The sequence below is a fragment of the Cupressus sempervirens genome, chromosome 6 (assembly GCF_028749045.1).
Source record: "Cupressus sempervirens isolate cs-2001-9-10 chromosome 6, ASM2874904v1, whole genome shotgun sequence".
NCBI classification, from domain to species: domain Eukaryota; kingdom Viridiplantae; phylum Streptophyta; class Pinopsida; order Cupressales; family Cupressaceae; genus Cupressus; species Cupressus sempervirens.
Genome location: NC_143123.1, coordinates 298,294,949 through 298,322,554, shown reverse-complemented (window position 1 = coordinate 298,322,554; position 27,606 = coordinate 298,294,949). Strand labels below are relative to the sequence as shown.

General features: G+C 35.7%; 1 protein-coding gene across 1 annotated transcript in view; it reads right to left on the bottom strand.

The window, feature by feature from the left end:
- LOC149552389 (mitochondrial import receptor subunit TOM20-like) overlaps nt 1–27,606 on the bottom strand; it is a 76,751-nt gene that overhangs the window by 36,784 nt on the left and 12,361 nt on the right. Inside the window, exons 3-4 of the mRNA XM_089787932.1 lie at nt 21,675–21,844; nt 6,890–6,937 (exon numbers count right to left, since the gene is read on the bottom strand). Of these exons, the coding sequence (XP_089644058.1) occupies nt 6,890–6,937; nt 21,675–21,844 (218 nt within the window). The remainder of the gene's footprint in view (nt 1–6,889; nt 6,938–21,674; nt 21,845–27,606) is intronic.

The window sequence follows — 27,606 nt, the reverse complement described above, 5'->3', positions numbered from 1 at the left end:
AGATGTGAAGCATAATTAGATACTGACTTTTAATCTATATTGAAATTCATATGAATTGTCCCTCAATTATGTTAGCATCCAATATTTGGAACAGCCCAATAATCCTATAGAATTACTTCTTTAATAAACTGAAATATAGCCCAAACATGCTTTAGGACTTATTAAACAAATACAAGAAGCAACCGTATTATGTTAGATAAAAATCAGGTTCCTCATGTGATGACAAAAACAATAGTGATACATCTCAAAATTTTGGAGGCCATGTTCGCTATTATATTGCAGAAGAAGTTATTGATGTTTCCAAACATTGCTACGTTCATCAGATGCATACACACGATACTTCTAACCTCTAACCAGTCGATACTCCTGAAGTATTTACTCTCATGATTAGGATGATCACTAGCTCTATTCAACTTGGCTATTTTGCCAAATGAACATCTGTGAGCACTGGACATGCATATTAATTCAACGCACAAGGTTACCATATTCACTCGACGACCAAGTACTCTGCATATGTAGAACACCGCTCTGAGTATTATCACTCCATAATTTTGACTATAAAATTGAAGCGTCCAATGTTCTTTTAATAAAAACAAGTCATCGCTTGTTATGCTTGAGTCGATGGCACCATCTAAAAATTGCTTTGAGGTCAACCTCATATTTTTCTTGATTGCTATCTTCACCAAAAACCCAAAAAAAATGGAGTGGAAAGAAGATATACCTACACCAAAAATTGTTAGATATAAATAAATGGCAATAGAAACATGAATTTGATGCCAATATGCTCCTGTTTGTAGCCAGAATTAATATCTCTATTATCGTGCATATTGTTCTGAATAGCACTCAACATGGTGATGATGCGCTTCAAGACACTCTAAAACAAGGTTCTTTCCAGCAGTCTCATATTGATTTTGTCGGGGCTCTTGACATAGCAACTTCTGTGCAGGTTCAGTCTTGATGTTGGGTACGAATTCTGGACTGCTCATTAATCGTAATAGAGACTAATCCTGATATCATATTTGATATGCTTTAATACAATACTCTTTGACTAATTCCTCAATATGCTTTGGTATCTTAGTTTTGACATAAATGATGAATTTCAACAATCTCAAAAATCTTCATCATTATGTCTCAAATGGATGCTCTTAATTTGCAAAATTTGAGCTCCATCAGGTTGTACATATGTATGAAGGCAGCCTAGATGTCGAGGAGCTGATCAATTGAATCAGTGAAATGAACAAGCATTTTGAATATAAAAAAGTTGCTAATAACAAGTTACATTTGCGGTACCCCATTGAAAGGTCATGCATCCCTCTGGTGGGATAGAATACAAGATGAAAGAATGCAGCAAGGAAAGGCCAGGATCAACAGATGGGACAAAATGTGGGCAAAATTAAAAGGAATTCTTGCCCAAAATTACGAACTTAATCTTTTCAAGAAATACAAAGTCTTAGACAAAAAGACATGACCAATAAAGATTACACAATAGAATTCTATAGGTTGACCTGTATAGCTGGTCACATTGAAGATGATGATGAAAAAGCAGCTAGATATCTCAATAGACTGAAATATAATATTTAGGATGAAATTAACCTTTTGTGTGCTAGAACAGTGGAGAGGGCATACCAATGTGCTCTTAAAGCACAAGAGAAATTTTCCACGAAGCAGATAAAAAGCTCAAGAGCGAAAAGTCAAAGTTCCAGAAGAAGGGATAACAAATTGGTAGAGGGCAATGGTAAGTGCAAAAAGAAGAATGCAGTAGCTCACACAATAAGAACAAACCTATCGAGGTAATGACTCATTAGAGGAAGGAAGGCTTAAAGAGGTAATGGTAGAGGATTTTTTGGAAAATGTCTTGAATGTAATAAATATGGGCATAGATCTTATTTGTGTCCAGAGAATCCTAGGACAATTCAAAGAAGTGCACATATTGCTCAAGGTGAAGAGGAGAGAGAGATATACAAAAACCTGTTACTTATAATGATGCACCTGAAGATGGTGAATCACTCTTGATGAAAAGTATGTTGCTTAAACCCAAAAAAATAGAATCAGCTCAAAGAAAGACTTTGTTCAAAACAACATGCAAAAGTGGAGGGAAATGTTGTAAAGTCATCATAGATAGTAGGAGCACAGACAATCTAGTTTCAACAAAGATGGTGGAGAGACAAGGCTTGAAAAAGGTAACACATCCTTCTCTTTACAAAGTATCATAATTGCAAAAAGGGCATCAACTCTTGGATAATGAGCAATGCAAAGTGGATATTCAAATAAGAACCTACAAAGATCAAAGTGTGATGTTATGCCCATGGACATTTACCATGTTTTGCTTGGAAGACAATGGCAATATGACAGAAAGCTATGCAATATGGGCAAGGCAACACTTACACTTTTGAGAAAGATGGAAAGAAGCACATTCTTATACCACCGAAGGAAGAACAAGTTGTTGTTGAACCAAGCTCCAGATGAATGCTAATGGGTAGTAAGGAGTTTTTGCACCAAAAGAAGAAGGAAGAGGTGCACTTTGCTTTGATAGGAAAGCTTAAAAGTGTAGTTAATAGAAGCTAATTGATTTTCCTGAAGAAATTCGAGGTATGTTGAAAGAGTACAAAGACATAGTAGTGAATGATCTTCCTAATGCTTTCCCTCCATTAAGGAGTATCAGCCATCACATAGACTTGATTCCAAGAGCAATCTTTCCAATAAAGCTTCCTACAGAACGGCACCAAAGGAGAATGCAGAAAACAAGAAGCAGGTGTAATAATTATTGTAGAAAGGATTGACAAGGGAAAGTCTAAGCCCTTGTGCAGTTCTAACTGTTTTGAGTCCTAAGAGGGATGGAAGCTAGAGAATGTGCACATATTCTAGAGCAATCAACAAAATCACAATCAGGTATAGGTCTCTTTTGTCAAAAATTGATGAATTATTGGATTGTTTAAGCAAGGCTAAGTATTTTTCTAATTAGGAAGGTGATGAGTTGAAGAAGGCCTTTAAGACAACTCGTGGTCCCTATTGGCTGGTTATGCCATTTGGCTTAATGCTCCAAGCACTTTCATGGGTTTTATGAATGAGGTGCCTAAAGATTTCACAAGTAAGTTTGTCATAATATAATTGGATGACATCTTGATATATAGTCAATCAAAGCAAGAACATTTAAGACATTTAAGGATAGTATTAGATGAATTGCAGGTAGAAAAGATGCTAATCAATCTCAAAAAGTGTACTTTCTTGAAGACAGAATTAGTTTACTTGAGATTTGTCATCTCGCAACATGGACTAAAGATGGACAAGGACAAGATAAATGCAATCGAGTGGCCTACTCCTTTCCTAAGAACATCTGAGGTAAGAAGTTTTCATGGGTTGGCCAATTTCTATAGAGAATTCATAAGAAATTTTAGCAGGATTTGTGCTCCAATAGTGGATGTTGGGTCCAATGGAGATGAGAAGTGCCGATGGCAAAGATTTTGCCAATGCAATGCAAAATTTGCACGAACAAGTGAAAAGTAAACTTGAAGAAAGTACCATCAAGTACAAGAATCAAGCTGATGTGAAAAGGAAAGAAATCTATTTTGATGTTGGAGATCTAGTCCTAGCGCATCTTAGAAACGAAAGGTTCTGAAGAGGAGAATACACCAAGTTGACAATAAAGAAAATTGGGCCTTGTCAGGTTTTACAAAAGTTCTCTAGTAAAGCATATGAGATAGAAATTCCAAAGGGCATTGCTATTTTTGTACCCTTATAAGGGTGAAGAGCAACCAGTCCAAGTCCCTAAAATACATTAAGGACAGGTCGCCAAATGGGAACAGTAGTTGCCCAAAGCCACACCTAAGCAACGTGAGTTAATCCTGGACACGAAAGTCATTATGAAAACCAAAAGTAAAGAACATCTAGAATACTTGATCAAATGGAAGGGGCACCCACTGAAGATGTCAATTTCTGATCTACTCAAGTATGGTGTCAATGTTGATGAACTCGTGGACACAAAAGTCACCAAATGGGAGCAGCGGTTGCCCAAAGCCACACCTAAGCAACCTGAGTTAATCCTGGATTCCTGGACACGAAAGTCATCATGAAATCCAGAGATAAAGAATGTATGGAATACTTGATCAAATGGAAGAGGCACCAACTTGAAGATTCCACATGGATGACAATTTCTGATCTATTCAAGTATGGTGTCAGTGTTGATGAACTCATGGACAGGAGTCCATGAAAATGTCTTGTACCTTGGGAGTCTGATGCAAGCGCACAACGTATCTTGAATTGGACTCTATGGGATAAGAAGTTAGTTTTTTTGAATCAGTTTGTTTTGCTAAAATAGAGGTTAAAGAAATTCTAGGAAATATTATATGTTTTTTCTGAATAAGGGGATTCTCCTCCAATCAGTTTGAAGCTTGAATAAGCCTATCCTTATGTATAAATTGAGGCAATATTTTTGCCTCTAAGGCAGAGAGGTGGAAGCATGTATGAATGAGAGTGTTTTTTTTGGGTGCAGTTTGATAGTTGAAAATTATGAAGTTTTATTTTCCCTCTTTTCTGCATGTGCATCAGAAGGCTGAAAAAGATGAGTGCACTCTGATGGAGCCCAAAAATTTAGGTCTCCACTTGTGAAATAATGTTGAAAACTTTATAGTATTGTCATTGAGAAGCGAATACTTTATCAGGCTTATTCATTTCCCATAAATTCAGATGCATATCATAATGAAAGGAAGAATGTGCAGGAATCACTGAATCTCAGAATCATGAAAAAACCTGCAGAATAGAAACAGCAAGCCCTTACAACGGTACTGGCAATTTTATTGCAGGGAAAGGATACAGGCATAGTTGGCACCCTAAATAATCACAAGGCACTTACTAGAAAGGGAGTATGCATTTGACAAACTATGAAGAGGAGCAATTAGCCCAGCGGAAGAACTAAAGATTACGCTCAAAATGGAGTCTCCAATATATGCTCAACACAATCACAATTCAGTCAAGGAGCATTGAAATCTTGAATCAATAACAGGAAATTTGACTGTGACAGTAGCCACTGTAGAAGACATGTAAATTCGTATTAAAGTCACGTAAGCCAAAGACAAGACACAATTGGCAATGAAGGATACTAAGTGCATTCACCTTATCCCGAGACAAAGAAAAACATGTGATATGAATATTTTTTCTCAGGCAATTTTATTCCGAGAAACTCCATCACTCCACCAGGATATGCAATAAGTTTGGAAGAATATCGTGTCAGGCATTCCAAAACAAAGTTCCAAGGAATCGAATCATGTCCACAATGATGTCTCTGCCGTCTATAGAGTGCTACAATAACCTGGAGATTTAAAGAAGATCACCGTGAGTTGGAAGTCATGGGAGGAAGATGTCACCATCACTAGAGAATCGATGAGCATGGGAGTATCATGCGTTGCAAAAGACCATGCGGTTGCAAACAACAAAGAACTTGAATTAAGGTTAAAAGATGCTTACAAATTCAATATTAAAAGGAGCAATTATTATTTTGAGGAAGTGTGATTTTATTTTTGAAGGGATATAAGCCTTTAACATGAAAAGTCATGTCCTCAAACAAATAGGATATAAATATGAACTATTTTATTTGAGATAAGACATTCAATATTAGGACAATCATCAATATTCAGGAAGAAGTTTTTTATATTATTTGGCTGGAGGAATAAGGGCTATAATATGGCTTTGTAATATAAATTCTATTATTTTATTTCTATAATAAAATAAAATGTTCTTTGTTTATTATTAAGGCGTGGAGATTTAAACTGTAGATGAATCGTCCTTTGTAATTTTTTTTTTGAATTCTGTATACAATTTAAATGTCAAATAAGTGGACATATTCATTTAACATATTAAATTTGATCATGATAGATATTGTGAAATATTTGATCTCTTGCATCTTGATTATTTAATTGTTGGCAATAAAGTGCGTAAAGCATTATTAAATTGTACGTGAAAATTAAATGAAGTTGACTCTATTGCCCGGATGAGCAGAGGCACTAGTCTTTTTATTATTAAAGTAAGAAAATCTATAACTTCCTTCATACAAGCATCAAAATAATTATTATTCAATTATACAAAACATTCAACTATTATCCTGCATCCAATTTCCATTTTAATTGAGTTCGAGGACCTTGCCAGCTGGAGAACTCCAAAGCTTAAATTCGCTATAAAAAAGCTCTGAACCAAGTGATCAAGTTCGAGGAGAAGGTCTTCCCGCCTAGGAGTAGCAGAGCTTGAAGTGCAGGGGAATCAAGGCGATTCTCATTCGTTGGCCAGAACTGATTTCCGAATCCTATCAGAGAAGTGGCAGGCTCTTCAATTTTCAATCTGCGGTTTTGGGAACCAACACATTCTGTTCAAGGAGAACAAATGACAACAAACAGCTACAGAAAAACTAACATAAAACACTAACATGAAAGTGTATAAATTGAGGCAATAATTTTGCTCGAGGTACAGAGGTGGGAGTGAGTATGAATGAGATAGAGTGTATTTTTTTTGGGTGCTGTTTGAGAGTTAGAAATTATGAAGTTATATTTTCCCTCGTTTCTGCCTGTGCATCAGAAAGGCTAAAAAAGATGAGTGCACCCTGTTCAAGAAGAACAAATCACAAGCAACAGCTACAGTAAAACTAACATTAAACACTAACATGAAAGTTACTGAATGGTTGAGCTAACATGTGATATCAGGCCTTTGCAATCAAATATAATGCACTATAAAACAAGCTCCAGAGTGTGTAAGTATTCCCATGCTCCAGCCATGTGATTTCAAAGTACAAAAATATAAATGATATTATCTAATATGCTATGATGGGATGATGGATGCAGCTTGTAACCACAAAATTTCCGAACTCAACTCAATGCACACAGTAAGCATCCAGAAAGAATAGTACCTTTTCTGTCAACTCCAAAGACTTCCGATACAGTTCATTAGTGGGCTCCTGCACAGTGAACAAGATATTGTAGCTTAATTCCAGAATGATTTGAGTACACTAATGCTGTAATCTTAAGTTGTGAAGTAAGAGTACTTGCTGTGAATTGCTACAAACTAAGCACAAAACTTGTCGACATTGCAGAAAGAAATCAGCAATCAATAATTCCAATTCAAGTTTGTAAATTTGCATTAATGGTTTGCAAGAAAAACGTCAGATTTCTGTTTAATGTCCAGATTTAAAATGGAAAATTATTCATCTTACACTAGGTAATTAATACTATTAAAACAATGAAGTAATCAATTTCCCTTTATCATGTCCCCTTGCAGAAATAAGATATAAAAAATAATAAATGTAACATTAAAATAATATAGTACTCATTAAGTAATATAATAAAAATATATAATATAGATCAATATAATATATAAATAATAATGTATGAAATATGATGAATCTCAATTGTAAGACCAAGATAAACTAAGTGAAATATCCCAAATGGATATTGACCCGGTTTCTTTCTAAAAATATATTCGAATCTTAAACATATGCAAATGTATTACAAAACATCAATATAGAAACCAGTAGATTCTCAAATAGTTATTAACCCGTTTGTTCTCAGAACAATTTTCAAGATTCAAGCATGTGAAAATGTGTTACAAACCAACAGTATTAAACCAGTAAACTCTCATACAACTCTTTAAAACATGTTATTGCATTATATAATAGCAATACAATAACCAATAATCAAAATCCAATCTTAAACACAGTTTTACAGTCAGATTGGAACACTAAGAGAAGAACCTCTAAGCGCATATGAGACCCCTGAAGTGACGTCTCTATGGACAATGAGTTTACGTCCATTGTCTGCCGGCCCGAGGGGCTACGTCCTCACACTAGCTGAGAGCTGAAGCTTTCTTGAATAACTCTCACAAGCGAGAACTGAAATCTGAATCATAAATCAAGCAAGCCAAATGAAAGACTCTCTTTCCTTTTATTCTCATAGCTGTGACTCTTCAACGTCCCTCCTGGCTTTTCGTCTTATCTCTCCTTATCATCTTTAGCCCACTTTGAATATTAAATCGATCTTTTATAATAAGAGTCCATGCTTTCATAGTCAATTTTAATATCATATAAATGTGTCCTTTAATATTTCTAATGTCCCAAAAAAGGGACATTACACTAAGTCATATACAATCATTATCATAATATAAAACATAATTGGTATTCTTGGTAAACTAATACTTATGGAGAAGTGTCTTGCCATCCATTCAATTTTGGAGATATAAAAATAAGATCTCTCCCACCCCATTCAGCATCACTGGACATTTCTTCTTGTTTACATATCCAGTGTCGCATCTGCTCTTTTCAGCACGCTGCCTCTTGACAAATCAATGGCATTATTTTACTCAAATTGTAATCAAACACAGCCATCATATTGCACATCCTTCAAGACTATGTCAGACACGCGAATACTCTTGGTATAACCGATAATTGAAGATATTGCAGGCACATAAAGTATTAATCAGATATAGCACTAAGAAAGAAATATAAAGTAATGATCTGATATCTTCAGACCCTTGATTTGGAAATGATGAAATAGATATATTACTCTTCATAAAGAAGAGATAAGGAAATAAATAAATCAGTTGCAATGCTGGTAAGCATTGTATGACAGAAAACAATTTTGTAACAAATCAAGGAATTAATGCTGATTTACAAAAGGATGTATCTGAATCCTACTATTGATAAGGAGACTTTAGAGGGTCTAACATCCTAGTATTGATAAGGAGCCTTTAGAGGGTCTAATATGTATCAAATATATCTATTAATAAGAATAAAATCAGACTTATATGCGAGTTATACTATACACTGAAGAGTCAAGACCCATTTACTATTTGGCTTAAGCAGGAAAAGTTGTAATGTTACCATGTAGGGGCTTGTATAAATCCAAGCAATGGATCTTTGTTCCAAGATAGATAGGGGTCAGCATTCTAGAAGCCTTGAGGACAGGACCCAAGATGGAATACGGACTTGGACCTATACAAGAGGGAATACATTGCAAGTTGGTATTCAGACAACTTGGATAAAACACCTACTCCTTTCTTCCTGAGCAGGAATAATAATAAGTTTAGATAAGAGCATTAACAAATATACAGATAACTTAGTAGATAAATAATTCTTTTAACTTCAATCCTTAAATCCCTTAGCTTGGGACATAAATATCAAATCTGTGTTAATTTGGTAAATAACTGTGACTAAACCTAATTAGGGGCCATTACAAGTGGTATCAGAGCATGATCCTGCTATCCTATAGGGTAATAAATTAAAGGAAACATTCTAATGAATGAAAAGGAATCTGACAATATGTATAGAACATGTATGCCTCGTGTATACTTTGTCTTGAAGCATCAATGCACATACTTTGTGTCTTCATACAGCATGTATAATTTGTGAATACTTCATGTCTTCTTATATTCATACAGCTATTTCATATTTAACAAACGTGCAGTTCTATTTGTCGATTGATTTAGAACAAGAGAATAACTCAAATGAGCTCAAAAATATAAATCTATTAGTTTTACAAAGATGACATTGATACCTTTTGGGGCTATTAGACTCAAACTTATAATTAGGATGATATCCTAGTTATACAACAGAAGCCACTCACATGGAAAGATTTGTATGAAAAAATGTCATTGCTTGAGGACAAGCAATTTTGGGAAGGGAAGGACTGCGATATCCCCTCTTCAAGATAAGATTTAGTAATAATAATAAAACTAAATGAAATTAAAACATGAAATAAACGAACGAATAATAATATTATAACATTAAGTAATAAATATAATAATATTAACATTAACTAATAAATATAATAATTATATAAATCATATATTAATTTCATATATATATATACACACATATATACTGTGTAAAGTTGCTCCTACAAAAGAATATATAATAATGAATTCCATGGCATTCATCTATGTGAACAAAATATTACAACATATATCCAACTGCTGTAGCAGACAATATCTGACACAGTTCTGACATTGTTTGTGTGCCTTTTCCTCCAAACTACCATACAGAATCTGTAAATTATTGATTAAAACATATAAAATGCAGAAAGGAAAAGCATTTCACAGAATCATTGCAAAGGACTACGGAATATTGACTATGTATTAATCAGCAATCATTAACTAGAAACGAATCATAACAATAGAGTGAGATAATCTCTAAGTAAAACTGCATATAGGTAATAGTCCTGTTTACATATAGATGATGATGCGTCAACAGGATGTGATTACCAAGTGCAACAATTAAAATAAAGAGTTGTAACAAATAACAACAATGATTAATATCTAAATTATCGGTTAATGATAAGCTGGAGGTAACAATGTGATTACTGAAGACAAGGTGCACGTCACTTGGAGACATCCCATTTCTATGGTCAGACATTAAGACTCACTCAAAAATCTGTTCAGGAGGATATGGGGGTAGAAGGAATATACAATTGGGTATAATAAGAAAGAAAGAGTGCTGTAGTGATTGTATTCTGAAAACAGCACATGGAATTTCTCCAATACCCATACATTTATATCTGCGTTCAATAATATGGACTAAGATTCATAATCATTCTATTATGGGCAAGGATACATATATGGTCTTATAAATTATAATTATAAAATCAGAATTATATGTATTTGTATGCATTCATAACAAATTGATAAATTTATATATACATGTATATTTCTTAGTTACTGATTTGGGATATGAATCAGATTCGGGCATGTGAATCAGATTTGGGCATGTGAATCGGATCCGTGGATTTGCAAAAAAAATTCCAATTAGGATTCGCGAATGTGTGTGTGTGTGTGTGTGTGTAAGAGAAATATATAATGAGAGCAAATTTGAGGTGAACTGTTTTTAGATGTGAAACAAAAGGGTCATTTTAGGTTTAGAAAGCAACAAAAATATTTTTAAAGTCATATTAAATAAGTTAAACCCATATAAAACCTTGGTATGCCTATCGATCCTTGAGGATTCATGCTGGATCCTTGAGGATTTGTACCAGATTTGTGCTCATCCAGGTAGGATCCTTGTTTTACACAGTGGATTCGTCCAGAGCCGCAAGGGTTAGAAAGCAACAAAAATATTTTAAAAGTCATATTAAATAAGTTAGACCCATATAAAACCTTGGTCTGTCAATCGATCCTTGAGGATTCATGCTGGATCCTTGAGGATTCGTACTGGATTCGTGCTGATCCAGGCAGGATCCTTGTTTTACACAGTGGATTTGTCCAAATTCCCAGGCCGCGAATCTAGACGAATCCACTAAAACAAGGATCCTGCCCAGATCAGCACGAATTCGGATCTGGCCTCTAGGGCACGAATCCGGTAACTAAGATATATTTCAATCCTATTACTATCTGAGAAAGGAAAGCTATTATGTTACCAAGGAGGTGCCTATATAAATCTAAGCAAATGGATCTAATCCCAAGAGAGGGTAAGGGTCAGTGTTCCATAAGCCTTCATGGTACAGACTTGGACCTATAAACTTTGAGGGAATTCATTGTTTGTTTCTAGGCAACTTGGATAACACCTGCTGCATTCGTCTTTGAGTTGAAATAGTAATAAGGTGAGATGTAAGTGTTAAAGATAACTTAAACCTAATGAGATGCACGAATAATCTTATCATGAGCATTACAATCCAAACCCTGACTGAGAAATTTAAGATAAATTAATTCCCAACAGGAGACAATTATCTGAGTTAATTTGGCAATAACTGAAACTAAGCCTAATTAGGGAACATTACACCCTTTATATATCTAAAGCTTGTCAAAAGTAAAAGTGGCTCAGTTCCAGGGCAGTAATAGATTATGATTTGTTACTTTCTCTTCTTTTGTTATGGCTTTAATGGATTAGAATAACCTAGCTTCCATCTTTGGTTTAATTTCTCTAGTTCTTCTAAATTTATCCTTTCAGTTTTTCTAATATTTTTCAAAGGGAAGCAAGACTGCTATTAGTAGTTGGTCGAAGAACAATCTTGACAAACCAAACCATTCTATACATGTAGACCACAACTTTATACAATATCAGTTAATGCCTGGCATTGTCACTCAATTGTTTTTTATCTAGGGTCCCTAAACATTCTCCAAGATTGGGATTTCAGGCAAGCTTGGATTTAGAAGAAATTTCATGATTAAGTTTGTATCTACGCTCCCCAAGTTTCCAGTGGGAGGAGTTTTTTGGACATTTTTAAGGGAATGATGGCAAGCAGCTATTAAAAAAGTAAGGAAATCTCACATGTTCATATGGTAACATTGATAAATCATTCGTCATATACATTACAGAACCTTTGCAAGCATGAGTACTTGAATAGGAATTATAATGTTCATCATATATACATATGAGGTTGAATTAAACAAGACACAGGTGACTGGTGTGTATAGTCAAGCAAAGGATTTACTAATAAAGTTGTCCTCAGGCCTTCAGATCTCCATGGTTTGTTGTCCATCCTTCATTGTGCTTTTGAACTGCAATGATGCAAAGATTTGCAACAGGGAATATGTATTTGTAGATTTTGTAATTATGATCATCATCGGTCTATTGTTTGGTTGAACTGTTGTTTGATGGGGGGTTTGGGGGCAACACCCCCAACAGTCAAAGGGAAGTGACTTTCAAGAGGGTCTACTGCCCACAATATGTTCCGTGGCAATAAAACATGAGGTCAATGGGAAACACCCCCACCACCAAGCCCAAATAAAGACCTTCAAATCCAAATAAACCTTCATGCCACACCCCATTTCCATATTTTTTGTGAATCCTAAATAGGTGTGTCATAAATTAAACAAACATTGAAAGGTGGTAAGCTTTTTTCTTTTTAACTAAAATGTCTCTAGGTCTGTTAGGGGACACCACAGATGACTAGCCATCCCCTAATGTACATTGTATATGGTTTTTTTGACATCCTAAGAAATTTCCTAAATTTTGACCAACGAGGAATGAAGTGAAATATTTCCTACCCACCCCCATATCCCCAAAACATGCCCTCGAGGGTACAAGACCATTTTTGGAAGAGGATAGTTTGAATAGAATAAATACAATTTTTTAATCTAGCTCATACTGAAATCAAATTAAAACTTAAATGATTCAACAAAAAAAATATTATTATAAAACATTTTTTAAATATATTTATCATAAAACTTAATAAAACATTTTTAAACTAATTAAATTGTTGTTATTAATAATAATTCATAAATCTCAAATCTATCGTTCAATTTAAAACCTGTGTTGCCCTGAGCTTCCAAGACGAGGGGACATGTTTTCTTGTCCCCAATTTTTCAAGCCATTTATGAGGACAGTTACAAGACTATATAAAATATATACAAATTTAAATATTCATATGAAAACTTGGATAAAATATGCATATACTCTATAGCACCTTTACATATAATATTTATGTTAAATACTTCACATGAGCGTCAAAGTCAAATAAATTATCAAAACTCAAACATTAGTACTATGAAGCAGCCAAGAGGAATCCCAGAGTCCCTAGGATGTCCCTGATTCCAGGATGGGTGAGACAGGACCGGGGACACATCCTCAGGTAACTCCATTTAAAACTAAAACTTTTGATAAATACAAAACAAAAAAACTATGCTCATTCAAAGGGTTGTCCCCACAGAGATGACACGTACTCTGCGAGGTTCATTTTAGCAGCCAAGGTGACCTATTGACTACTGGATAGCCCAATATTTACATCACGAATGGATTAAACTGCCTTCTGATAAAGTAAATACTCATTTCAGATTCTAGTTAACATTGTTGCTGGAGCCTGACATAACCAAGAACACTAACACATGCCTTTACTGTTGTGGATATATAGACTTGTGTCGATAAACTTTGCCCCATTTATAACATTCACCCACCATCCTATGCATACAATCAGCCACATGACAGAACAAATCAGGGGCAGATGAAACACGCATGAAAGGAAAACAATCCTTAAAAATAAGAAATAGTTGTATGCATTCACATGAACAAATTTGGAGGTGAATAAACAGTTTTTTTGTTTGTGTTCACACACGCCAAATTAAAAACTTATGGATTAAAATTTGCAACGCCTGTGCCATAGGCTTTAAAAACAGAACTGGAAAATCAACTCTAATAAATTTAGACACAACATCCATGAATATTAAAATTTTACAACAAAAAATATGTATAAAATATGGCCAAATATCTGCAGATGTGGAGCTTAGTAGATTTACATAAAAGGTGCACTGCAAACAAATCCGTTGACCCTTACCAAGAAAATGGCTGAGCCTTGCAGTTATGCATTTGGAACTTTTATTGCACCATTTAGACTTTGTAATGTCCCCACTATTAGGGTTAGTTTGGGACCAATAACTACAAAGAAATCAGTAGGTTTGTAATAAATCTAATTGAATATTTCATATCTTTAATAAGTTGTCTAATTTGAAATGATTAACAATCGTAATGAATGTTCTCCACCAAGTTATTGGATCGCACTATGACATTCGTAATGAATGCCCTCCTCCACCAAGTAATACTTGGATCATTCTCCACCAAGTGCACTTTGATCATACCATGACATTCATAATGAACGTCCTCCACCAAGCTATGCTTGGATCATTTCCTAACATTCATGATGAATGTCCTCCACCAAGGTATGCTTGGATCATTATGCCTTTATTTCATTATATAGTTTATAAGGAAAATAATTATTTATTGAATTAATCACTGATCTTATATATATAAACTAAAAGTAATGTTAGTATAATCATAATACACTTATCATATAAAGGAAAATTCCTTATATTAATGATAACACCTTAATGGTTATTATGGGGCCCAATGATCTTCCAACTCTAGTGGTTTACACCTGTTGGTTAACAGTTTGTCTTCCTTATCTTTTTGGTTTATATCTTGACTCTTAACTTGCCCAATGGCTTATGGAAGACAGAGAAATTAACAATAGAATGGGTTAGTGTAGTAATCTATCAAAGACCCCTAAATTGAAAGGTACAGCTCCCTTTTTACATGCAAAATTTGCAATGAATTATGTTTTTCGAGTTTTGGGGGTATGCTCTTAACCAGAGAGCAGAAGAGGCAAATACCAGATTTCTCAATACTTTAAACAACCTAGACGGGAGAAGAGGGGACTAACTCACAACATGCAATCTATTCTGACCAAATGCAAGAAATGGAAACATGCATAACCAACTACAACAAGAAGAGAAAAAGAAAAGATGGCAAAATATGTAATTCCCGGATTACAAAGTTAACTGATGTTTTGACAATACCCGGATTGTCTATATCTCAGCGACTCCATCGACCAATTTTTGGCCTCCTAATGCAACGAACTATACTGCATACATAAAATACAGCGTATAGCAGAAAGAACAAACAAATGCTTATGCTAAAGAAAGTAAGGCATGCAATCTTTTGAATGGAGAAAATAAAACTAAGTTCATTCGCATTCATTCAATTTTCAACAATAGCGCTTACATTCCACATACTATACTGAAAATAAATGAACAACAAAATTAAATTTGGAATCAGAGTCGCACACAATAGTCCCAGCTACAGGGGTTCGCCCAAAAGTAATTTTGTCGATCTTATTAACTTCCCAAAAAGGTACATATATAGACCTCAAAATGGTCGGTTCCACTAGATGATTGCTTTGCAAAGCATCTTTGAACAAAATAACTAAAAATAGGACAAGCTTGAATCATTGTCCATTACAGAGACTGACAAAATGCAATGAATAGCTACAAAAGGAAAAAGAGGAGGGAGAATGACAGATGTCTAGAAAAGCATCAACGCATCGTGTCTTCTTAGTAGTAACTGCTTTGGCTCTATAAGCTTTCATGGCGTCAGTTACTTTGTCTAGTTCCTCAACATCTAGAATGATGGTGTTGTCAGCTCGAACTATCCAGCAGTCATGCGTCTCAATCAATTCATCTATTCTGGCTACCCTTGACTGAAACTTCTTCGATTCTCTCCTTATGATTGAGTCTATTGCTGAGAGTTCCTGAATCTTTGACATTTGGAAGCTGAGTGGATCAATAGCTTCATCAACAAAACACCAAGAACTTTGACTTCATCCTCTCAATATCCACAAGCTTACCATTAGTAGACACAAAGGACTATGTATGCAATGTCTTCAAATATTGATATGCAATGTCTTCAAATATTGAAATAATTTCTCAATGACCTTCTACACCAAGTCATGTACATCCTTGAGCTCGTTTGCAAATGTCATAGAACTCTCTAATACAAACTCCAAGGATTGCTTCCAATGAAACAATGACTCCCTGCCCTTCTTGAGGATCCCATGGCTAATAGCAACATTGGTCTTCATGTCAATAACTACTTGCAGTAGGGCCAACTGCTCTATCAGTTTGTCTATTGCTTTTTGTATGGCGGTCTGATGATTGGAAGTTGCCTCCCTTAGCTTGTGAGCATTTAACACTAGACTTTCCAGATTTTCAATTAATGGGGGACCTTGAGCCCTCATCTGGTCTACCCATACTCAGCCAACCTGCTTGAATTGCCTCTCTTGTTGCGGCTTTAGGAGTAGATTTTTGTTCCCCTCTGCATTTGGGTCAAATTGGCTTGATGAAGTGGTCCCGAGTGCAAACCTAATGTACTCCATCAATTCTTTGTTCGAGGCCTTCAGGACCTCCTTTTCTGCTCTAAGCTCTTCCACCTTATCTTCAATCTTCTCATTGGTGGACTTCCACATGTTCACCACGAAGTCATAAACTGGGATGCCAAGATCTAGCATTCTAATCTAGAAGTCATCTTTGGAAAGCTCATGGAATTTGCCTTCCATTTGTGGCTCAACAATCTCTACTAGCATATGGCCAGTTGTCGAATCAGTAGCCAATGCAGTAATTGTCTTCTACTTCTTAGTTTTCTTGGATGGTTGAGAAGAGGTGGCTTGCATGATCAAGTCCTTTGATGGAGCTGCATCTTCATATCTCCTCTTCTTCCTATCAATGGTCTCTTCGAGCCATGATTCTATAGAGAGCACATTGATAGCCAACTGCAGTGCAGTAGGATCAAATAGCTTCCTCGATATCAAGGGAGTTTGCTTGCTCTAGGAAGCAACAAGGAAGACAGCGACCTTAGTCACTGAGAGGGCCAAAGTATCCCTTGTTGAGATGTGTCTTGCTCTTGGCCATCCATAAGGTTGGTGTCACCATCCAAATTGATGATTTGGACAAGGGAAGTACGCTTGGCCATTGACTTCTCTTGTTCCTTCCCCTTGTCCTTGTCTCCCTCCTCTCCAACTTTCCCGGTGTTCAAAAGAGAGCCACCTCCACAAGTAGGAGTGATTGGCACATTCTTCTCTAGAGGTTCCACCTTGACCAATGGACTGTTATGGGCCTGCAGAGGTTGAAGTAGTAGTTGTAGTGGTCGTTGCTGCAGTTGACTAAGTTGCTCCAGAAGATACTCCACCCATAGAACCAGTGCTCCCAGTCCTCTCCTTCCTCGCTCGGGTCCACTCCACCCACTTATCTGTTCTTTTGATTATTCCATGCATAAGAACCTCCACAATGTCTATGACAAGACCTGCAGGTGGGGTAGACAAAATTGGGGTGCCTTTGATCTTCTCGTAGGATGTGGGATGCATGTAGGCTCCATCATCTGCAAGGTCAAAAACATCAACAGAGTCATTATATAACTTAATCTCATTAATTATTAGTCGTGACCAAAATTTCTCTAGGGTCTGGTATTCGTTGAGACACCCAGACCAAAAGTTTTCAATATCTGGAACATGCCTATAGGCATATCCCAACTTCAAGTAATCCCTTACAAAGTTAACTGGATCATATTAAGGCTTGAGTACCTCATAGTCTACCAATTTGATCTTGTTCTCGAAGCTCTTCACTAGATTCCGAGCATCGGATTTGGAAGCACAAGAATAGGGTCCAACCACAATGGGGAAGGGAATCGTGGCTATTTTCTTTACATTAGAACACAAGGTGTTCACTTCAAGAATCTATCGACATAATTCGATTAGAACCACCTTGTCTTGTGGATACCTTGGAAGTCTCTCGGAAAACCATCATAAGCACCTATCCACAAGTAAGAAAAACTTGAAAATTGGATGAATGAGCCTTTGAATTGGCTAATAGCCAAGATGGCTTTTGGTGAGAATCTCCTTTCAGAGCATCCTTGCAATTCCCGGCATAGCCTCATTATGAAGGCATCGTTTACAGCCATATACTCCAAGAAACTTCCTTGCAGCTGCAAATGTGGATAGAATTCATATACTTTAGTGTGCTCATCATAGTTTTGGATGCTAGGGAGGTCAGGCCACAAGTGGTGAGTAGCCAAGGCATAAATTAGATATGACATGTAAGATTGCTCAAACCATGTGGCCAAATTCAACCACGAGGCGAGCTCATTGCAGATAATCTACACCCAGTCAATCTATATATCCTAAGCACATATAGCTTGCACTAGGAAGAAATGGTGCTCGATGAACTCCAAGATCTCCTCTTTTCCTTTTAGTCTAAGACGTAGAGCAAGAATACCTACTATCTCTCTTTTCAAATTTGTGTCAAACAGGGTCTTGGGCATTTTGCTCTTCTTCGAGCAAGCAGTCTGGAACCATGTCTTTTCGTCCAAGGATCTTCTTCTCATTGAACAAAGACACGAAAGAGCCAAAATCAACATCACAATACTCCTCTTTCACAAGGATGCCGAACGCGAACTGCATCAGTGCCTTGTTGATTGAGATGAGGATGGATTGGTCAGGGAACAAAATCTGCTTTGTTTCTGGGTCGTATTTCTAGATACATTCCCTCACAAGCTCTAGAGCATGTACTGCCCATGGTAAACCAGCTGCCTCAACCAATCTGCTTTCTTTAAGTTTTTGAGTGATCAGGTGAATTGGCTAAGAATTGAGTCTCCTATGGAGATCACCCAGATCGTAGAATTTAAATGATGTATCTGTTAGCTCTTTCAATTCACCTTCTAGGCCTATTAATTTATCATAACCAACAACTCTAATTGCCATTCGTTATGATTGCACAAGATACAGTTCTTGACAAATAGTCATGTTAATACACTTGAAGAAATCAATTGCAAGCAATTCCGATGAAATAGGTATAGGAATTAGAATGTTGCGCCACACGAACGAAATTAAGTTCGGCCAACAATTATAACGATAGGATTTGCATTTAATTCGATGATCGATGGCTCAAGAGTCAAAACTCATAGGAAAAAGGACGATGAGGCAAGATAGCAAATAGTTAACTACGGACAACCTACTTCTCATCGGGAAGATGCCCAAACCTATCCCAACCATACCTAGATCACCTAGACCCCTCATGGACAGAAAAAATAGAAAACCCGCATAGAATGATGGGTAAAAGTAATGCAAGGATACCCGGAAATAAAGAAAGTGAGGTACTCAGGAAATATGAGAAGTAAGTAACCTAGAGGATACTTAGACATCACACTTGAACACAAACTCACTTAAATACCAATGACTTTTAAGCTTTTCAAGGGTAGGACTAAAACTTGGCTACAACACATTATTAACTTACATGAGTCCTATAATCTTTTATTAGTATGGGCCACCCTTGGCAACGTTAGCGGTCTAGTCAACGGAGTTGTTCTCTAACGCTCGACCTCACATTCCTCCCAATATCGTATAGAACGAATGGGACTTGTCTCACGTGTCGCCTGGAAATTGTACCTGCCCTTGTCTACATGTAGGATGTGTCTGCAGTGATTTGCAGTGATTTGTTGTGCACATGTGCCATTATCTTTCCTTGTAGGTGCGGTTCTTAAATATGTAGTGGGCCTACCACCCTGCGACACTTCTAAGGGTCGCTATTATATTTTATTTATTTTGGACCATGTTTTTAGTATCAATCTTTGTTAAAGGTTTATGTATTAATAAATGGGTTTATCTGCATATTAACTATTACGTTCCGTTAATATATTTTTGTTAATTATCATCACTTGGATAATATGAAGGTGTCTAATTTATTAATCATTATGTGTAATGAAAATATTGACAATAAGATAATGATTCAAAATCTATGTTCCTGAGGATGCGTACCCGGCCTAAAACCAGGCATTTCAAAAATGGGAACGTCCCGAGGACGGGGGGAGGGGTATGGGACATCCCCCAACCATCCTCAAAAAGTGAAAAATTGTAGGGGATGTCCCCGAAACTTGGGGACGGCTGGGGAAAAAAGGGGGACAACTGGCCATCCCCCACACGGAAAGGGGACGCCTAGACGTCCCCCAACTGTACCAAGGACAGTTGGGGAGGAAAAATTGCAAGGGACATCCCCAAAACTTGGGGATGGTTGGGAAAAGGGTACGGAAAGGGGACACCTAGACGTCCCCCAATTGTATCGGGTACGGCCAGCTGTCCCCCATTTTTTTTTTTTTTAAATTAGTTTTTAAATTTTTTTTTTTTTTTTTAAATGCAAACAATTAAAAAGAGAATATTAAAAAATAATTTTAAGGCTCCTTCCTAGGTCACCGAGGTGGACTCCACCCCTCCATATTTGGTAGAGGCAGAATAGGAGCAGCAGTCTGCTTCATTTTTCTATGTTATGTTTTCTATGTTGAACGTGAACATGATTATGATACATTAATACTTATTACTTTATGGCAGCCCTCTAGCCTTTGGGCGTATAGCTTTAAGCATATTTAGATTTAAATTTTCAGATTTATCATGTTTATCATTATGATATTGTTCACTAATATTGATATGCATTTTGACAATTGAGTACTGAAATTGGATATTATTTCCTAGATGGCATTCAAATGTTGAATGTTATGGTTCTATAGAGTTTAAATGACATGCTTTTGCTTTGCTTCATATGAATGACATGTATATTTGCAAATTTCAATGTATATTTTAAAATTTCCCTATATATATAGCCGTCCCCGTTTGTCGTCCCCCACCCCGCCTCTCCCCAAAATTGCCAAACAAATTTGTCGTCCCGGAAACCCGTCCCGCTGTCCCCGTACCGGAAACTTGGGGGAAAATAATTCAAAATATATGTTATAGATATTCAAATATGTTTATAATTAATACATATCAATATGGGATACAGACTTCTTGTCACACGTGTAATCTCACAAAACTCCTTGTTGTATGACAAAATGACCTTCCTCCTTTTCTCTATAGGCATTGGAGAGGAATGGAGCCGGCATGCAAATTTCAAACACGTTAGGGAAAAGTACTTGGAGAAAGCAAAAATATATACATTGATCATATAGTGGGTATGCAACTTTAAAGAATGTAAAAAACTAAATGCTTAAAAAACTTTTAAAATTAACATTTGAAATTCATATTAAAAGGATGAATACATTAAATGAGAAAGATGGCCAGCCAATTGGTAACTAAACATTGATTACAAATTAATTGAATGTGTAATCTATTCCAACCTCAAAGTACTTTTATTCTACAAATCTGTATCAATAACTGTTACATGACCATTCCATTACTAACACAAATCCAGTCAGTAGCCATCACCTTTCCTTGGAAAGGTTTAAAAGATGATGAAGATTTAGTTACATAAATTCATTTCTTGTTTGACCTCATGTAACCTATACCGGTAGCAGTCCTCAAAAGCAAGAGAATCTGGCATAGGTCTTGGTTTAATAAATTAAACTGTGAAGAATAAAATGTGCATATGCAAAAAGGCAAGCAAAGAAATGGGCCATAGTACAAACACACCTCATCAACTGCCTGCTGAAAATAATCAGATGCCTTCTTGAAATAAATCTTTGCAACCTCATGTTCTGGAGTGAGAAATGCATGTGAAGTATGGGCATTTCCTAGGCACCAGAGTGTATCATGTTTCTTTGGATTAACTTTGAGTGCCTCTTCAAGTTTTGACACCGCATCTATGAAACAATGAATTAAAGATTAGATAAGTTATGCACCAGCCTTATAAAAAGATGAGAAACATAAATTACTACAAATTGACCCTTTGAAATAGATAAAAATCAAACTAACACACACTGAAAGATGCATATACAAGAATTATTTAAAATACATTATCCAATAAAGCTGTTACAGTATATATAGATTCTTTGGGTGTGCAAACTTTCAGTGCATGTTCAAGTTTTAGCATAGCATATTTAAAACAAGGAAACAAAGATCAAATACGTTTTATGCCAGCCTTCATAAAAATAAGATGCAAAAATTTAAGTACGCATTGACTTTTTGAAGTACATAAAAATTCACTAACAAAAACAGCAAGAATCATATAAAGGCGTTATGTAAAATAATTATTCAATTAAATTGTTACAGTTTATATTTAGTTTGATAAGACTATCACCCAATGTCACTTCAAGTAATTTGACACAACATCACAACGTACAATGCCAAGATTCACATATAATAACAACAAAATCTACAGGAGACTAACATTATGAGAATGAGATAAAGATAAAACATAAAATGAAATGTCTGACGGCCAAGATGCCCTAAAACCCAATGACTCAAAAATAAAATAAAACCTTTTAAGCAGGGCAGAGCAATAGAATATTCCTTTTGGCAGAAGCCACTCCATACTCCATCTTCAATATGACATCCCAAGCACAGAGTCTTCACATCCCATTACAATTATATTCATTAACAAAGACAATTTACTACAAAAGTCGTACATATGACCTGATATAACTAAGACAATATATGCCACATCAGCATCTCCATCACAGTACCACCATTTAGCATCATATGCCTAGGCACATAATATTCAACAATTAATATGTTACAACCAGATGTGTTTCATCCTTGTCTCGTATTATAAATAACAATAAATTTCTCCCTGTTCAAAAAGTAATCAACATTAAATTGAAGCGCCTAAACACGCAATTAAAGCAAATTCTATCCTCAAGATATCATCTCTAGCTATAAAGTAATATTTGAATTTTCAAAAAAACCAGCAGAGTTAAGTAAGATAACCTGAAAACACAAATTGATGAAAATATAAACAATGAAAATACAAACAAGACTTGTAAATCCTTCTTCTGTTAAAATGAAACAAATTACACTGCACTCAGAACTACTCTCAATATATGTATCTTTTCTACTCAGCGCTGAATTATCTAAAAAAAGAAGCTTCTAGACTTCACAAACACCTATCTCAATAAAGCATCAAGTTCAGGATAGGAAGATTTCCCTGAAAAAAATTTTAAAATAAAAGGTAGAATATGAAAAAAATTGCCTTGTTCTGGAAACAACAGCAAAAAAAATCTTTAGAATCACTTAAAATAAAAGAAATACAAGAAAAGTGTTTCCATGCAAAATAGAAGGCCTGCACTCAGCTAAGATTGTGGAAAAAAAACTCTGGTTCTGTTGTAGTGCAGCTTTTTGGGTTTTCCAGGCTAGTGTCAGTAGGATCAAAGAGGTATTTTGATGTTACCAATTTGTTCAGACACTTTCTCCTATACTAAGCTATTCTTAGCAAGTCAGTGATGAGCAATGGTAGAATCAGTTACTATTTTAGTAAAATTGATGGAGTTGGATTTGATGTTTATCCTGAGATTTTATATAGTCTGGAGTTCTTTAATTAAATAACAATAAGTTATTGATTTATAAAGTTAAATTAAATGTTAAATATTTAACTTTATCATTATTTTTGTTGAGGCTATAGCTGTGAGACAAATCTTCATACCTGTGTTGAGGCACCACTCAGCTGGGAAACATATGAATATTCATTCCTTTATGAGCTCAAGTTTTCTCTTCCTTCTTATTCTGTTGTGTTTGCAGTTTTGGAGAGATTCATACTATTTCAGAATCGTGTATGGTTTCATTTATTCCTGTTGTGTATCAAGAAATCTTCGCATCATGTGTATAAGTGGCGGTACATGTGGTGTCATGCACACTTGGCAGTGTGCGTATCTGCGCTCTCTTTCCCCCCGTTGTTAACAACACTCTTTATTATTGCCAATTTATAATCTTTGTATGGCAATGAATATTGAAAATGTCAGGTGTTGGTTAATCTCCATGTGTCTATGGTATTGGGTATTGTATCATGTGTCATTCTTTGTTTTTTGTGTTACAAAAGAAAAAGAAAGAGTGCTGTGTGCTTGTGTGTATGATGAGATATCTGGGTATTTGTCTGCTGTGATTAGCTTCAGTTATTGTCATATTCTGTGTGGTGTGCTGTGTGGTGTGTTGCACATATACATTTTTGTAATATAGAGATATATTTTGAGTATTTTACGAGACTGGGAGTATCTTGAAGAAAACTCGTAAAACATGCTTATTGATTGACAGAGACTTTATTCAATCATAAGCAAGTGATGTTCTAATGTTGTTTTGAGTTTGGTGGGCTGGGTTGTTTCCCTCAGTGAGGAAGGTTCTTCCGAAGATATATTCTTTGTGTGTTCTGGTCATTTCTGTTTTGAGTTGCATATATATACTTCTGGTTCCTAAATTCCAGCATCGTATCAGAGCGGATCTAAGAAAACAATCCATAACCAGAAGTATTGTTATACTGCCTTTCTATTTGCTCTATTTTCAGTTGGTTCTTTGCAGCTATCAACATAAAGTTAAATTAAATGTTAAATATTTAGCTTTATCATTATTTTTGTTGAAGTTGTAGCTGCGAGACAAATCTTCATACCTGTGTTGAGGCACCACTCAGCTGGGAAACATATGCGTATTCATTCCTTTATGAGATCGAGTTTTCTCTTCCTTCTTATTCTATTGTGTTCGCAGTTTTGGACAGCTTCATACTGTTTCAGAATCATGTATGGTTTCATTTATTCCTGTTGTGTATCAAGATCTCTTCACATCGTGCGTACATGTGGCAGTACATGTGGCTTCGTGGACACTTGGCAGTGTGCATGTGTATCTGAGCTCTCCTTCCCCTCATTGGACACTTTATAAAGTTATTGATTTATAAAGTTAAATTAAATGTTAAATATTTAACTCTATCATTAGTTTTGTTGAAGTTATAGCTGCGAGACAAATCTTCATACCTGTGTTAAGGCCCAACTCAGCTGGGAAACATGTGTATTAATTCCTTTATGAGCTCGAGTTTTCTCTTCCTTCTTATTCTATTGTGTTCGCAGTTTTGGAAAGCTTCATATTATTTCAGAATCATGTATGGTTTAATTTATTCCTGTCATGTATCAAGGACTCTTCGCATCATGTGTATATGTGGCAGTACACGAGCCTTCATGGACACTTGGCAGTGTGCATGTGTATCTGCACTCTCCTTCCCCTCATTATTAACGGCACTCTTTATTGTTGCTGATTCATATTCTTCATATGGCAATGAATATTAAAACTGTCAGGTGTTGGTTAACCTTCATGCATCTATGGTATTGTGTATTGTATCATGTGCCACTCTTTGTTTTTGTGTTATGAAAGAAAACAAAAGAGAGCTGTGTGTTTGTGTGTATGGTGAACTATCTAGGTATTTATCTGCTGTGATCAGCTTCAGTTATTGTCATATACTGTTTGGTGTGTTGCAGAGATACATTTTTGTTTCATAAAGACATATTTTGCAATTTTGAGTATTTTAAGAGACTGGGAGGATCTTGATAAAAAACTCATATAGCATGCTTATTGATTGACTGAGAATTTATTCAACCATAAGCAAGTAATGTTCTGATGTTGTTTTCAGGTTGGTGGGCTGGGTTGTTCCCCTCGGTGAGGAAGGTTTTTCCCAGGATATATTCTTTGTGTGTTCTGGTCATTTCTGTTTTGAATTACATATATATATATACTTCTGATTCCTAAATTCCAGCATGGTATCAGAGTTGGTCTATGAAAACAATCCAGAACCAGAAGTTTTGTTACACTGTCTTTCTATTTGCTCTACTTTCAGTTGGTTGTTAGCAGCTATCAACATGCTGAATGGTTGAAAGTTGAAGATAGATTAGATGGTTCTTCAAACTTCTCTTCATGGAAGTTTAGAATCCTGATTGCACTTAAAGAGAACGACCTTCTTGAATATGTGAATTCTGATCCAGATGAACCTTCTAAAGATGCTGAGAAATTTCAATGGAAAAGAACAAGATCATAGCTAGGAAAATTCTGATTGATTCAGTTGAGGATCATCTGGTTCCCATTATTTCAAAGTTGAGTTCAGCAAGAGAGATGTTTCAATCTTTCAAGGATCCGTATGAATTCAATAACACCAGCAATGCTCTAGCCCTGAGACGTCAACTTCTGCATGTTGAAATGGCTAGAGGGAATCAGTAGTTTCCTACTTTATGAAGATTACTGAATTAAACAATCAGCTTAGTGCAATTGGAGAATCATTTGCAGATAAAGATTTGGTCGTGCTTGCTATGAATGGACTTTCTCATTCTTGAGAATCATTTATCCAAGGTGTCAGTGGGAGAGATGATGTACTGAAATTTGATAGACTGAGAGCTGATTGTGATTGCATTCAAGAAGAATGCAATTTTGAAGCTAGAGGAAATGGTCATAAAAATCATCATAAAGATGATCAAGTACTTGCAACCCACAGTTCAAAAGGAAAAAGAAAAAAAGCTAATTCAAAAGTATTCGAGAGCAGAATTTTGAGTCAGCCCATGATTCCAAGAAAAAGAAGGATTTTTCTAAGATCTAGTGCTTCGGATGTGACAAATTTGGTCACTTTGCCAGAGATTGCACCTCAAGACCAAAGCCTCGAGCAATTGTTGCACATGCTCAAAGAGGGTCAAGTGAAAACTTTTAAGGATTCTTATTTATGCACTCTCTAAAAATGTTCCTTCGAACAATGATACATGATTGATTGATAGTGGAGCATCTCATCATATTAATAGTTACCAAGAGCCTCTCTTTAATTTGAGAGAAACAGATTCTCATCTTCAAGTCAGTATTACAGATGATGCAAGTTATTATGTGAAGGGCGGTGGTTCTACTTCTTTCCAATTGGATTCTGGAATCCCTCTTCACTTGAGTGATCTTCTCTTTGTTCCTGGCATCAAAAGGAATCTGATTTCTATATCAGCATTAGATGAAAAAGGTTATCATGTTGCCTTTGCTGATGGAAAAATTCTTGCATGGGAGAAAAACTCCAAATTCAATCAGCTCATAAGATTAGAGTTCGTCGTGCCATTCTTTACAAGCCCTTAGCCCATTCTATTCAAGAATTGACAAATGATTCTTCAAGTTCAAGTAAGCTTTGGCACAAAAGATTTGGAATCTAAATTTCAAAACTGTATCCTCTATATAGAAGGTTGTAGTTGGTCTTCCAAAGCTGAACCAAAACCATGAGGGAGTTTGTAAGGGATGTGCTCTAGGTAAGAACATTAAGAGCATGTTTCATAGTCCTGAAAGTAGAACAAAAGAAATCCTAGAGTTAATTCATTCTAATTTATGTGGTCCTATGTCAATTGCTTCTCTGAGTGATTTTTAGTATTATGTTGCCTTTATAGATGATTTTTCTCCTAAATGAAAGTAGAACAAAAGAAATCCTAGAGTTAATTCATTCTAATTTATGTAGTCCTATGTCAGTTGCTTCTCTTAGTGATTTTTAGTATTATGTTACCTTTATAGATGATTTTTCTCCTAATTGAAAGTAGAACAAAAGAAATCCTAGAGTTAATTCATTCTAATTTATGTGGTCCTATGTCAATTGCTTCTCTTAGTGATTTTTAGTATTATGTTACCTTTATAGATGATTTTTCTCCTA